The sequence below is a fragment of the Camelina sativa genome, chromosome 12, assembly GCF_000633955.1.
Source record: "Camelina sativa cultivar DH55 chromosome 12, Cs, whole genome shotgun sequence".
NCBI classification, from domain to species: Eukaryota; Viridiplantae; Streptophyta; class Magnoliopsida; order Brassicales; family Brassicaceae; genus Camelina; species Camelina sativa.
In genome coordinates, this window is record NC_025696.1 from 14,127,056 (window position 1) to 14,141,823 (window position 14,768).

General features: G+C 28.3%; 2 protein-coding genes across 6 annotated transcripts; one reads left to right on the forward strand and one right to left on the reverse strand.

Moving 5' to 3' along the window:
* Positions 141–858, reverse strand: LOC104731678. Its single transcript, XM_010451130.1, has one exon. It carries the CDS (start codon positions 741–743, stop codon positions 411–413), a length of 333 nt encoding a protein of 110 aa, XP_010449432.1. The 5' UTR covers positions 744–858; the 3' UTR covers positions 141–410.
* LOC104731679 (pentatricopeptide repeat-containing protein At4g18975, chloroplastic-like) lies at positions 11,855–13,838 on the forward strand. Of its 5 annotated transcripts, none has more exons than XM_010451134.2 (8): positions 11,855–11,983; positions 12,078–12,173; positions 12,321–12,425; positions 12,554–12,609; positions 12,714–12,810; positions 12,904–13,047; positions 13,132–13,344; positions 13,466–13,838. In XM_010451134.2, the coding sequence occupies exons 2-8, from the start codon at positions 12,117–12,119 to the stop codon at positions 13,658–13,660; spliced, it is 867 nt and encodes a 288-aa protein (XP_010449436.1). In that variant the 5' UTR covers positions 11,855–11,983; positions 12,078–12,116; the 3' UTR covers positions 13,661–13,838. The 5 variants fall into 5 exon arrangements, with proteins under 5 accessions (XP_010449436.1, XP_010449437.1, XP_010449435.1 ...); XM_010451135.2 differs by having other exon boundaries at positions 12,093–12,173; XM_010451133.2 differs by having other exon boundaries at positions 11,855–11,977.

Below are 14,768 nucleotides of genomic sequence, written 5' to 3' on the forward strand. Positions count from 1 at the left end.
CAAACCTTTTTTTTTTTTTTTGTCAATCCGTCTCAAGCAAACCCATAACTCAATTTTAAACATAAGATTTTATTCTTTTGGTTTTTCCACTTCTCAAGAAACCTAACAACAATTTTATATAAAATAATTTCATTATTAAGTTAACCGGAAATTTAACATTTTACCTGATAAAATATGGGAAAATATATTCGCAGCAAAATACTTGTTTCTTCACCAAATACAACGAATCGTGGTACGCTGGTTCGTTTCAACGCTATGCTATACGTGTAAAACATGATACCTTAATTGGTTCGTTTCAAAGCTAATATTACATTACATCCAAATGATGAAAAATGACGTAGACCGAACCAAAATAGACCAATTTTAAATCGGACCGATTCTCATTTTTTATATATTAATTTCAAGATCAACTAAACTTCCAAAAAACCGGTCATCCTAAGAACGGAGTTACGATGTCGACGCAAGTCTCTTCCCTTAAGACTACAAAACGAAAACGCCATTTGCGTCTCCGTTCTACGTTTTCCCATTATGACATGCGGCGGAGTCATCTCTCCATCCTCTTCCACCTCTTCCGTACACCGGAAAATAGTTCTTGACGGTATTCTCACCGGAGATGAAATTTTCTCCGTCGCCTTCGTCTTATCTTTCTTGTTTTCGTTGTTGCTAGTACTATTGATGTCTCTCTTCTTCGTGAAATACTCATCCGAAAAGATAACCTCGGATTCTTGAAATTCTTCTGACATTGAAAGATCAAGAAAAAGTATTTTGCCAAGAAAGCGAGGGGAATTTTTTGGATATATGATTTGATTGAAGAGTGCGGTAGAAAAAAATAGAAGACACAAACAATTGGAACTTATATAGAACGAGACATCGCAGAAAAAAGAGAATCTCATGTTTTACACGTATATATACAAATATGACGATTACATATGTGTGTATGTAAACGTGTAAGTATTAACTACTAATATATTTTGTTACATCAAATGACGTCATCGTTGAAGGTGTTTGAGTGAAGTCAAGGGATTTGATCTCATGATTAATTAATCATTAAGGATTATCTACTTACTCATCCTTTGGCAATAATATAGTTGCGTATGAGTACGTAATTAGTAACATGTAGTATAATTCTTTTTAATTCAAATTCCTTATATACACAATAAATGATTGACGCTATACTAAACGCAAGCTCCGCGACTAAACTGTTCAACGCTATAAAGAATCGTATGATCACAAAAAACTTGAAAGTCACACGTGTCCAGGTCGAACTAGCTTAACGTCAGCCAAAGTTAACGTCACAAAGCTTCCGACTAGCGTGTGCCGGTGCCACGTGTCTACGTTATCTTAGAACTGCCGTCGTTCTCCTTCGTGCGCGTTTACGTGGTGGCGTTAGTTTACGGCTGATCATTAAGTTGTTGCTTTCGGAGAAGAAAAAAAGGGAAAGATTGAGTTCCCATGGTTAAAAACCCTTACAAGATTGGTTTCTCCATTGCTTCCATTATTAGTTTTGTAATGTCTAACCTCTTCGGGAGTTTGTTTTGTCCAAAACACTCTTACTTTTAAGAATAAACAAACTAAAAAAAAATACAACTAAGTAGGAAAGAACCATTGATGTTTATTTTCATCATTTTGTTGATTCCAAGGAAATAGAATTTGTTGTAAATACCAGCTCTATTATATCTTGTTGACAAACAAGTCTATCCGTGAGTTTTGTCGAAAAAGCAAAGTTTATTTTTATTATTATTGAAAGACAATTATTTACGAGAAAGACATGCCTTGAGGAGTTCATTTAACAAAAAAAAAGGTTATTGAAAGTGATCGACTCATCCGATCCACCTATCACATAGTTAGAATTCTCAATTAATATGTTGAATTTTACAATATGACTAATGGGATTTCAAGTAAATTTTACTAGGGTATGGTTTTTTTTTCTTCTACTTTTATATTTTCATTTTGATTTCGTAGAAACTAAGCTTCAAAAAAAGTTTGTAAAATGATTAAAAATAAGCAAAACAATATGACTAATGCGAAGTATAAAAGTAATATAAATCGAAATGGTTATTCAAAAGATGAAAGGAGTATTCTAATTCTCAAACTATATCTATAAATTAGTTCATTTTTTATACATTTTAGATGACTTGAAAAGCTTGTTTTCGAGACAAAAAATTACCCAAATTGGAGAAGCATATTTAATATTTGAGTACGTGTCGTGAAGATGCAAACTGTTTTCTTTAAGTACATTTGGCTTTAGAATAAATCAACAAAATTTGTATCAAAAATGAGGTGTGGTGTTTCTATATATGTGTTCAACACAAAGCAGATGGGATAAATACATCATCGCTTCATACATTAATTTGATATAGTTCAATGTTGAAACAATTCGGCCTTAACTAAGATCTAGTTNGAACTGCCGTCGTTCTCCTTCGTGCGCGTTTACGTGGTGGCGTTAGTTTACGGCTGATCATTAAGTTGTTGCTTTCGGAGAAGAAAAAAAGGGAAAGATTGAGTTCCCATGGTTAAAAACCCTTACAAGATTGGTTTCTCCATTGCTTCCATTATTAGTTTTGTAATGTCTAACCTCTTCGGGAGTTTGTTTTGTCCAAAACACTCTTACTTTTAAGAATAAACAAACTAAAAAAAAATACAACTAAGTAGGAAAGAACCATTGATGTTTATTTTCATCATTTTGTTGATTCCAAGGAAATAGAATTTGTTGTAAATACCAGCTCTATTATATCTTGTTGACAAACAAGTCTATCCGTGAGTTTTGTCGAAAAAGCAAAGTTTATTTTTATTATTATTGAAAGACAATTATTTACGAGAAAGACATGCCTTGAGGAGTTCATTTAACAAAAAAAAAGGTTATTGAAAGTGATCGACTCATCCGATCCACCTATCACATAGTTAGAATTCTCAATTAATATGTTGAATTTTACAATATGACTAATGGGATTTCAAGTAAATTTTACTAGGGTATGGTTTTTTTTTCTTCTACTTTTATATTTTCATTTTGATTTCGTAGAAACTAAGCTTCAAAAAAAGTTTGTAAAATGATTAAAAATAAGCAAAACAATATGACTAATGCGAAGTATAAAAGTAATATAAATCGAAATGGTTATTCAAAAGATGAAAGGAGTATTCTAATTCTCAAACTATATCTATAAATTAGTTCATTTTTTATACATTTTAGATGACTTGAAAAGCTTGTTTTCGAGACAAAAAATTACCCAAATTGGAGAAGCATATTTAATATTTGAGTACGTGTCGTGAAGATGCAAACTGTTTTCTTTAAGTACATTTGGCTTTAGAATAAATCAACAAAATTTGTATCAAAAATGAGGTGTGGTGTTTCTATATATGTGTTCAACACAAAGCAGATGGGATAAATACATCATCGCTTCATACATTAATTTGATATAGTTCAATGTTGAAACAATTCGGCCTTAACTAAGATCTAGTTCAGTGTTGGAACAATTCGGTGAAATTGAAAATTGGTGCATGTCCTACTAGACATTAAATTGAAGAGGGACAATGAAAATGGACAAAGAGGTAGACAGATAGAGTCGAATGAATTGGACATTGTACAAAGAGGTAATCATAGATGCATAGTCTTATGCTAAAAGACAATGACTTAGCCAAAATTTTGGACACCTTTGGACAAGTGTGGTTCCTACTCCTAGTGGTCCTTCCAAAAAAATTTAACTTCTATGTACATATAGTTTTTGCATGCATAGGTATATCTTGTTCCATGACTCTTTTTTCTTTTGTAAATGGGTTTTTTGTTGTTCCATGTCTCTTACTATATTTTCGTTCTCAAATAGTCATACATTTCTAAAAGTTTAAACCTTATCTATATATACATACTAGAAAGTAGCCCACGCGATGCGTGGTTTATGTATACATTATTAATTTGATATAAAATAAAGTTTTTATTCAATTATATATGAAATGTATAAATGTAATTGTTAATATATGTCTTAGAAAAATAATATCCATAATACTACGGTGCATTTACAATTTATTACTTATATATGTTACAATTTAAAGAGGAAAGTTAAAGTAAATATTATTAAATATTTTTGATTACAATGTATTGTTGAAATTATTTAAACAGTATGTTACTATAGTAATAAGACCATTACTTATAGCAAAATCAACTATATATGGTATTTTCGTTAATAGTTAAGATAAATTATTATTATTTTTTTTTTGGAAAATAAAAAACTGATAAGTAGTCAAGAAAGAAAAGTGTAAGATCGTTTTATTGTCATCATCTAAAAATAATAGTTAACAAAAAATAGTTTTATATATGATAAGTCAATTTTAAAATAATTTATTAAAACAATATCACAAAACAAATATCTTAAACTATAAGTTTAACCAGTTTTTATAAAAATTCATGAAAATAAAAGTCTGTGAAATTTAATATATTTTTTATTTTCTATATATTGTCTCTACTTCTAGTCATTTTAATATAAGTAGTATGATTAACAATAAATTAAATTTTGAAATTACTTTTTCCTGTTATATCATAGGGTGATAAAGCAATTATGTTATGATACCATTATGTGTTTTTTTAGTACATATAGTTTAAACACAATCAAAATATAACTTATAAACTACTATTAAATACAAATTTGAGTTGTGTCTTTAATACAATATATGATTATTGAATATAATGTGAGGTTTTTATATAATGTGAGGTTATTATTTTTGTAACAATTTTAAAATTCAAAAAGCAAACTATACAACAATTATATTTTTTTTAACAAACTATATAAGATACAAATAAAATAAAGTAAAAAAAAAATAGAATGTTAAATTTAAAATTAATGAGAATGACATGTGTCACAAATATAGAGTGTCAAATGTCACATTGTTAGGCAAAATTAGAAAAAAAAAACCTTAAAACGATATCACAAAACATATATCTTATACTCTAAGTAACTAATCTTTTATAATAATTCATGAAAATAAAAGTGTCTCAAATTTAATATACATATTTTTTTCTTCTATAAATTGTCTCTATTTTCTAATCATTTTAAAATAAATAGTATAATTAACAATAAATTTTGAAACTATTGTTTTCTATTATTTCTTGGGGGAGATAAAACAATTATGTTATGATACCAATTTTTTTTTAGTACATATGTTTTAAAGACAATCAAACTGTAACATATATAATACTATTAAATACACAATTTGAGTTGTGTCTTTAATACATTATATATAATTATTGAATATAATATGATTTGTATATATATAGATTTGAAAATCTTCTATATTTTTAAATTAGTCTATCATAAGTTAATTTGGTTTCAGTTTTTACTTTAAATGTATGAAACCATTTTCTAATTTTATTTGGTTTCAATTGTTTATATTTTTTAGTTGGGTTGATCAGTATTTTTTTTTAGGTTCTTATGATGTATGATTTCATTATGAAATATATTAGATGCTAAAACTAAAAAATGAAAGGAAGATATTTTTGTAACAATGTTGAAATTCAAAAAGCAAACTATATAACAATTATATTTTTCTAACAAACTATACACCATATAAAATACAAATAAAATAAAGTCAAAAAGAAAATAGAATGTTAAATTTAAAACTAATGAGAATGATATGTGTCACAAATATAGAGTATCAAATGTCACATTGTTAGGCAAAGTTAGAAAAAACCTGATTTTAAAACGATATCACAAAACATATATCTTATACTCTAAGTCTAACTAATTTTTTATAATAATTCATGAAAATAAAAGTGTGTCAAATTTAATATATACATTTTTTTCTTCTATAAATTATCTCAATTTCTAATAATTTTAAAATAATAGTATAATTAACAATAAAACAATTTTGAAACTATTGTTTTCTATAATTTTTTGGGGGAGATAAAACAATTATGTTATGATACCATTTTTTTTAGTACATATGTTTTAAAGACAGAACTGTAACTTATATAATACTATTAAATACAAATTTGAGTTGTGTCTTTAATACATTATTTATGATTATTGAATATAATATGATATATATATATATATATATTTGAAAATCTTCTATATTTTTAAATTAGTCTATCATAAGTTAATTTGGTTTCAGTTTTTACTTTAAAAGTATTAAACGATTTTTTTATTTTTATTTGGTTTCAATTTGTTTATATTTTTTAGTTGGGTTGATCAGTATTTTTTTTTTAGGTTTTGTGATGTATGATTTCATTATGAAATATATTAGATGCTAAAACTAAAAAATGGAAGGAAGATATTTTTGTAACAATGTTGAAATTCAAAAAGCAAACTATACAACAATAATATTTTTTTAACATACTATATAAGATACAAATAAAATAAAGTAAAAAAAATTAGAATGTTAAATTTAAAATTAATAAGAATGACATGTGTCACAAATATAGAGTGCCAAATGTCACATTCTTAGGCAAAGTTAGAAAAAACCTTCTCTTATTATATAAGATATTTTAAGTACTTATGATTATCCTGCATTAAGGTCTTGGTACATACTTAAATAACTTTAAAATAATATTACTATTATAATTATGGTTTTAAATAAAGCTAAACTCATCTCATCGTTTCAAAAACTCAAATAATAATATAATCATGTCAAACATGGTGTGTGTATTCTAATAAAGTATATTAATAACTCACATCCATATTATATCTTATCGTCTATACAACTGTTTCTAACTATACTCGGTTTTTCTTATACTCCCTCTGTTTCACAAAGAGTGTCATTTTGACACATTTCACACAAATTAAGAAAAGTTTGAATTATACTTATTTGCCCCTATTTATTAAGTGATTAATGGTCAAAATTCAATGAAAATAGCTTTGGGTTTAGGGGTAAAAAAGAAAATTTAGCATTAAAACACTCATTGGAAATGTAAAATGACATTCTTTGTGAAACAAGAAATTTTCTCCAGAATGACACTCTTTGTGAAACAGAGGGAATATCTCTTAAAATTATAATTAAGCATAACATGCATGAATCATAGGAACAGTCCTCAATGATTAATTTCAAATGAGTTTTAAAAGAAATTAAGATAGACATTTAATTGGGTGTGAGAGGTGGAAATAGAGATAAGGTGTTCATTTTCTTGATTAGTCCAATATCAATTTGTATGGGACCTTCTTAATGACATCGACGTTGATCAGTTGATGTTAATTTTGCTTAGATGCTTTTCTTTCTGGTCGCGTTAGTTTTTTATTCTCCTTTTTTAAAAAAACAAAACATTTTTAATGAATTCAAGTTTTTTTTTCACATGAAATCCATGTGTTCTTTGCTAATAATAGGAAGAAAGTAGAATTGTTTACGAAAATTTTATACAATAATTATGTATTAATAACCCAATTATAAAACATAACTTGAAAATTTAACTTCAAAACCTAGTGATAATGGTTTGACTAACAGAATAATAATAAAAAAATCTTCAACACACCATCAAATTAAAATATATATAAATCATGATTGGTTATTGACATAAATATCTAAAAATAAAATATTTTAATTTAGTTGAACGAGTTAAGTTTCTGCTCTTACTAGTTTAAATTATAAATGAAAAAAATTGTATTACGAAACATACAAAAACTCGTTAAGTAAGTTAGAAAAATTGGAGAACTACGACACTTTGGTATCTTCGGAATAATCCGTATTAAAAGTCAAAATTGACTACATTTTATGAGATTGATGTTTTTAAATCTCCATGAGGAAGGATGGAATTTCTTTTCTATATCTTCCCCTACTTAATATCACCCGGCTTTGTTTAGAGGATGGAAACGAAAACATATATGGGGAACTAAAATTCAAAAACAGAAAACGATTTTTTGTTAAAATTAGAAAATGAAAATGTTTTGTAAACATATAATTAATATATATATATATATATATTTTATATATATATCTATACTATTAAAAGGGAAGCATTTTTAATAAGTAGACATAGATTAAGAAATTATTACATGAAATACCACTGAAAACTGAATAGGATAAGTATAAATATGGAGCCAAACAGATTGATATTGATAGTACCCAAACAGATTGAAATTAATAAAATGATATAACCCTTCCAAATCGGGTGCAATTAAGATGGGTTCTAAATCCGTTTCCAAACCGATCACAGTCTAATAATAACAATTACCTAATATTTATGAAAATTAAATTTATTACCATAAAAACCGGTCATTTAAATTCGGAATTACATATATGTAAACATATTTAACTTGGTAATATATTTAGATATATTTCTGGAAACAACAATTTATTATATTAGTAATTGAATTGGTCAAACCTAATTTGATATTATAAATGACGTGGTTAATTAAAGAAAGTAAATATAGGATTATCAAAAATGAAAATATATAACATTAGATTTTCAAATTTCTTTAAAAACTTAACAATATTTTTTATGAAAATAAAACAATAATTAATAATAAGAAAATAAATAATGAAACAACTAAAAAAGGAGTATGCTCTTTTATATTGATTTCAAACTGATTAATAAAAAGAAAATATTTAAACTATAGGTAATATATATATATATATCCGAAAATTATTATTTTAAAACTTATGAAAGTATTTTAATGTTCTTAAATAACAGAGCTACTAAATTTAAATTTTGTCTAAAATCTATTTTTAGAAAAAGTATTATTTTTAATTAAAATAAATAACGATTAATAGTATAAATTAAAATCTATAATAAAATTGCATCGATTATGGTGTGAATTAATTGAAGATAGTTGAAGTAATTAGTAATTTTAGTCATGAAACAAATATTCAAACAAAATATGGGCGATAAGATGGCAAATTTTTTGGAAACTATTAACGTACAATTAGGAAATTTAAGCAATATATTTGGCAAACAATATCTTAATAATAAACAGATATTGGACTTTTTCTATACCATTTTCCTATATATAACTAAATATTTTTGTTTAAGCCTAGAATATATTTTTTCGTTTTTCAATTTTAATAGCACATATCTTTTTTTGTTCTTTTTGCTAATTGAAGATCTAATTTGAGTTTTATATTCTTGATTTCAGGTTCGAATAGAGCATGAAAATTGTTGTTTCTCCACTTTGTGTGTCACTGTTTCTTCAAACCAATGGTACTTTGATCTATTTATTCTTCTTTATTTTTTATGATACACCCTTTGATTGAAAATGTTTAAATATCAGGTTCTTATTACATACTAATCAGGATATGGATAAGAGAAGGAAGAGCAGTTGATAGAACATGGATCCTCAAATCGAGTAATCGAGCTAGATGGTATGAAGCAGACTATGTCATTCTGACTTTTTCATTTTGTTTAAAGGTTAGATTTTCAAATTTATATTAAAATTTAATCATATTTTTTTATGAAAATGAAACAATAATTAATAATAAGAAAATAACTAATGAAACAACTATAAAAGGAATATGCTCTTTTGTATTGATTTCAAACTGATTAATAAGAATATATTTAAATTATAGGTAATATATATATATATATATATCCGAAAATTATTATTTTAAAACTTATGAAAATATCTTAATGTTCTTAAATAACAGAGCTACTAAATTCTAATTTTGTCTAAAATCTATTTTTATAAAAATATTATATTTAATTAAAATAAATAATGATTAATAGTATAATTTAAAATCTATAATAAAATTTCATCTATTATGGTTTGAATTAATTGTACTAAAGATTATCTTTTATGTATTATTAATTTGTGCGTGTTTTTTTTTTAAAATGGCAAACTTTGGTTTGATATTTTGGACTCGGGAATCAAACACATTAATAATTTTATTGTTTGGTATTTAAATTAGCTAATAATTAGGGTGTGTTTATGCAGAGTTTTAACCATGGAGAATGTTGGATCACACAAGAAACAAGTACAAAACCATATTACCAGGGAGTAGTACAATTAAGAGACTTTAATTGTGACGTGAAGACTATACTACTTGTGATTGATTTTATTGTGTTTAGACTTTTAAATGGAAAAACATGTAATCGTATTAAGGAGCAAGTGCATACATCCACACATATTAAACTATTTGAAATAGACTTATTGTATATCAACAATTTCATACCCAATATTTACGAAAATTATATTTAAGAAGTTTCCATAACTATTTCTATTAACAACAACATAACTATATGTTCAGAGCCTTGCCATAGTTAGGAAAAAAGAAACATTCGTTTAGAGCATCAAATTTTGGGGAAAAAATTAGGAGCATATATTATTTAGACTTTAGTCCTAATAGAGTTATGTTTATATGAGACTTAATGGTTATACTAAAATAATGTGTTAATAATATAGATAAATACGAAATAGACTTATTGTATATCAACATTGGGCTTCGATATGGGTTTAATTAAGTAATTAGAAAACAATTACTTCAACATTAAGGTTTTTAAAAAAGTTAATAAATATTTAGGGTAAGCAAAGAAATATATATCGCTTTCTCCTCTTTTCTGAACAGAACTCAGTAAACAAAGTTTTCCTTCAACATGTCTCTCACTAAATCAATTGTATATATATTAAAGTAAAATTATTCAAGTTTTTAACTTTTTAACACTATTTATTCTATTTTCCTAAATAGTTACATCCAAATTATTTTTATATTTGTAAGTGATTGTTGTTGTTTGGAGAAAATTGGTTAGAAAGTTGATTTTGAAAGTTTAGTTAACGAATTAGTGGAAAAAGAAAGAAAAATGTTTTAGAACTAATCTTTTGTTGGTTTGTATTGTTTTTGTTTTCGTTCAGCGACAACGGTATTTGTTTTTGTAGAATTTTATTTATTTATTGAATTGGGGTATTTTTTTAAGTCGCTTCGGATAAATTTTCGTCTTCTCACAACTCTGTATATGTTACAGGAAATCAAATATTACTTATGAAAACAATCCTGCACGTACGTGCGGGTCCGTATCTAGTATACAATAAAACAGCTAACATAAAAACCATATAGGCACGACGCACCACACACCATAAAAACCATATATATATATATATATATATATATATATATATGCATAAGGTACTATCACACACGGGATCGAGTCTCGAACGGGCTAATGAGTCAGCCTGTTGTGATGGTTGACCAAAAAAAACCACATTATAAGTAATATTTAAAATAACACAAATTCAAAACATAAATATTAAATAGTTGAATTAATACACTAATAATACAGTATTATATATTTATATGTATCATAAATTTTTATATATCTAAATTTTTGTTTATTAAGTTTGTAAACTAAAAAGAAGGTTTTGTCGTACTTCTAAAACGGAAATAGAGTTTCGATCGTGTTTCCAAATAGAGATTTCTAGGAATCGTATTTTTGTGGTTTGTTTCTATACTTTCACGAATTTATGTTCCCAAAACATTTCAGAAAGGAAAAATACCTCTCAAAAAAAGTTTTCTTTCAAAATAGCATCCCACAGTTACTCGAGACCGAATTTGAGATCTTTCACACACACAAAATAAAACTATCTTCTAGGCAATTTGATCTTGGTATGTAATGCCCCGGGAGACTCTTTACCTACGAGGATTGAGGAGCTAAAATTTGAGCTTCCGTCAGTAGAATTTAAACTATCTAATTACAATTAATGTATAAAAAGTTTTGCTACTTTTACAAACCAAAAACACAAGTGTGGCCGGATTTCAAGAACGTTGGGCTGAATAGGGCCCATATTTATGTTAAAGGTCCATTATATGCACGTTCTTCTACTAGTCATCACTAACCAGGTTCAATTAAATCTGAAACCAAAATTGCTTTGGTTATTGGTCGGTTCTGTAAATGGTTTAACGAATTTGCCTCGGTTTACTAAAAAATCATCCCTAAATCTCTTCTTCCCTTCTCTTCTCTCCTCAACTCAATCGATCACCTCTAATCTCATCGATTCTGTGGAAACCTGAATGCGTTTTTGTTATTGCTTCATTGTTTCAACTCTGTTTTACTCTGGTTCAAGAAAAGGTTCAAGTAAAGGTTCCACCTTTTTTTCTTTTTTCTTCTCATCTTGAAACAACTCCAAATTCAAAAATTTCTCAGTTCATAATGGCCACTGTCTCGTAACTTTCAGTTCTTTACTGCTCAGATTCTGTTGCTGTAAGTGACAGTAATGGCGCTCTGTAACTTCAATCCAACTCGTGGAGGGTTCCCATTGCAAGTATTATCAGTGAGTTCCTCTGTTTTCTCCATCAATGGTTAATTCAGATTGTGATTTATTTAGTTCCTTCAGTTGTGAATCTTTCCAAAATTGCAGAACTCTCAGGAATTGTGATTTATTTAGTTCCTTCAGTTGTGAATCTTTCCAAAATTGCAGAACTCTCAGGAATTTGGATGCTTTTCATTGCTTGAATTTTCAAGTTGTGGAAGTTGTTACTCCACATTGAAGGCGAAAAGGTTTGGTTTTTGCATCAGGGCAAAGGTAAAATGTTATCTTTTGTTGAAGTTGTTACTTTCTGTTTACTGGCTATGTTTGTTATTTAGATTTGGTTGCTTATAATTCCTGTGAATGAACCACAACCTTTCATAATGGTGGAATTGTTTTTCAAGTTCTTAGAGAAGCAAGCTGGGAAATTGGACAGAGTTTATGGAGCTACTGTGGAGAGGTTTGTTTGGTTCCATATCTTTTCTTGAGTAATCTTTGACATTGTTTGCTCTGAACTTCCGAGTGATTCATCAGTAAGTATATATTTGTGTTGATATTGTAAAGGAAAGAAGTGAAGAAGGTGGGGGAAAATGAGCATCATTTGTGGAAGAAGAATGACTCTGCTGGGTCTGGACAGAAAGCACTTAATCTTGTCCGAATGGTTAGTGAGAAAAATCGTGTTTTTCCGGAATCTATGGAATAGAAACGATATCAAAAGTAGTCCATGTTGATTAGTAACTCTCTTAACTTGCAGCTCTCCGGACTCCCAAATGAAAAAGAGGTTGTTTATGGAGCTTTGAACAAATGGGTAGCTTGGGAGGTTGAATTTCCCATTATTGCTGCAGCTAAGGCTTTGCAAATCTTAAGGAAGAGAAGCCAATGGCATCGTGTGATTCAAGTACGACTTACTTATGTCGAGTGTCAATTTTTGCTAAATATGGTGTCATCATGATGAGTTGATTGGGTTTAGTGACAAACTCAGGTGGCTAAGTGGATGTTAAGCAAAGGGCAAGGTGCTACAATGGGAACATATGATACCCTCTTATTGGCATTTGATATGGACGAAAGAGCTGACGAGGCAGAATCGTTATGGAACATGATTCTGCATACGCATACACGATCCATCCCAAGACGTTTGTTCGCTAGGATGATTGGTTTGTATTCTCACCATGACCTTCATGATAAGGTTATTGAGGTAAAACAAAGTTCTTTCTTTCCTCGAGTGATCTTGGCGTTACACTTTAGATACTCCTCGAAATAGTATGACTTGGGTTTAAGTTTAACATACATTTCCTTTGTTTTTTTTTCTCTTTTAGGTATTTGCAGATATGGAGGAGCTGAAGGTGAGGCCAGACGAAGATACAGCGAGAAGAGTGGCACGAGCCTTCAGGGAACTCGGCCAAGAAGAAAATCGAAAACTTATTCTTAGGAGGTACCTCTCTGAATTCAAATACATCTACTTCAATGGTGAAAGGGTTAGAGTCAAAAGATATTCATCTGAAGAAGGTTGATTTTATTCTCATGCACACACATGTATATGTAGAAAGTTACCCCCAAGTTTTTACTCTTGATTGTAATATTTAGACTCTGAATTCATTAAGATGATGGTAAAAAGAATCTCCATTAAAAAATCTTTATCTTATTTTCTTGATAGAACAACCCGACATTTATGCTTTATAGTGTTCATAATTCCTTGCATGTGGTTGGTGATGTACTGATGTAGATATGATCATTTTTTCTGTCTCTTCATTTTTTTTGTTGTAATGTTTCTTTATTTTGATAAAGAATCCAGCATGGCTGCTTTAACTTATTTGCTCTGTCAGAGAACCCCACAAGATCATGCTTCAAATTTATGAGTCACTGACTTCAAATCTCAAAGTCACATTATAACAACAATTACATTTATAAGTTTTTTTATTGGTCCACTCTTCTCTCATTACTTACCAACCCTAGACTATATTCGTCTTATTTATGCTTTTGGTGGCTACTTAGTACACAAAGGTTGGATAAATGCTTCACAATTTTTGTTCCAAAAGTGATTATTATCTTACATTATCACTAAAGAAGCATGAACAAAGACACAGAATTTATGAACTTCAACTACCACACTATGTCAATCATGATGATCATCATCATGACACAGTATATCTTCCTCTTCCCATTTAATGTTTCTTCCATCTACCTCCATTAATACATACTATCCATACCTCAACATCATTCCCTCGATTCGAACCCAACCAGAACCAATCTGAGCTGTTCGATTGCTTCCCAGGACACAGGACACATGATCACGATTATGCAAGTGGCCCCTAACATTTCATGATTTGTTTATAAGTTGCCATCTTTCACAAAACCAAACTATTGTCTCATCCCTTGCCGCAGTAGTAAAATAAGCTAAAAGGGTATCTTAGTCGTTGTCTCCACCTCAATCTTTGTTTTGAATCTCAAATCTCTAATCATTCAAAAGTCCAATCATCGATGTGATTATTTTGAACATATATATGGTTCCCTCTGAAGACAAAGTTCTTGACTTTTTCTGGCAACTATAATAACAGAATGATCACAGATTACATACAAGTTGTTCCTAATACTGCAAGAGACAAGAGTATTATTATTAAC

Bases quoted from the DNA above. Each gene is read 5' to 3' on its own strand.
- LOC104731679 (XM_010451134.2), top strand. From the start codon at position 12,117: ATGGCGCTCTGTAACTTCAATCCAACTCGTGGAGGGTTCCCATTGCAA. The intron at 12,811-12,903 runs GTTAGTGAGAAA...CTTAACTTGCAG, and splicing joins CACTTAATCTTGTCCGAATG to CTCTCCGGACTCCCAAATGA. The intron at 13,345-13,465 runs GTAAAACAAAGT...TTTCTCTTTTAG, and splicing joins TTCATGATAAGGTTATTGAG to GTATTTGCAGATATGGAGGA.
- LOC104731678 (XM_010451130.1), bottom strand. From the start codon at position 743: ATGTCAGAAGAATTTCAAGAATCCGAGGTTATCTTTTCGGATGAGTAT.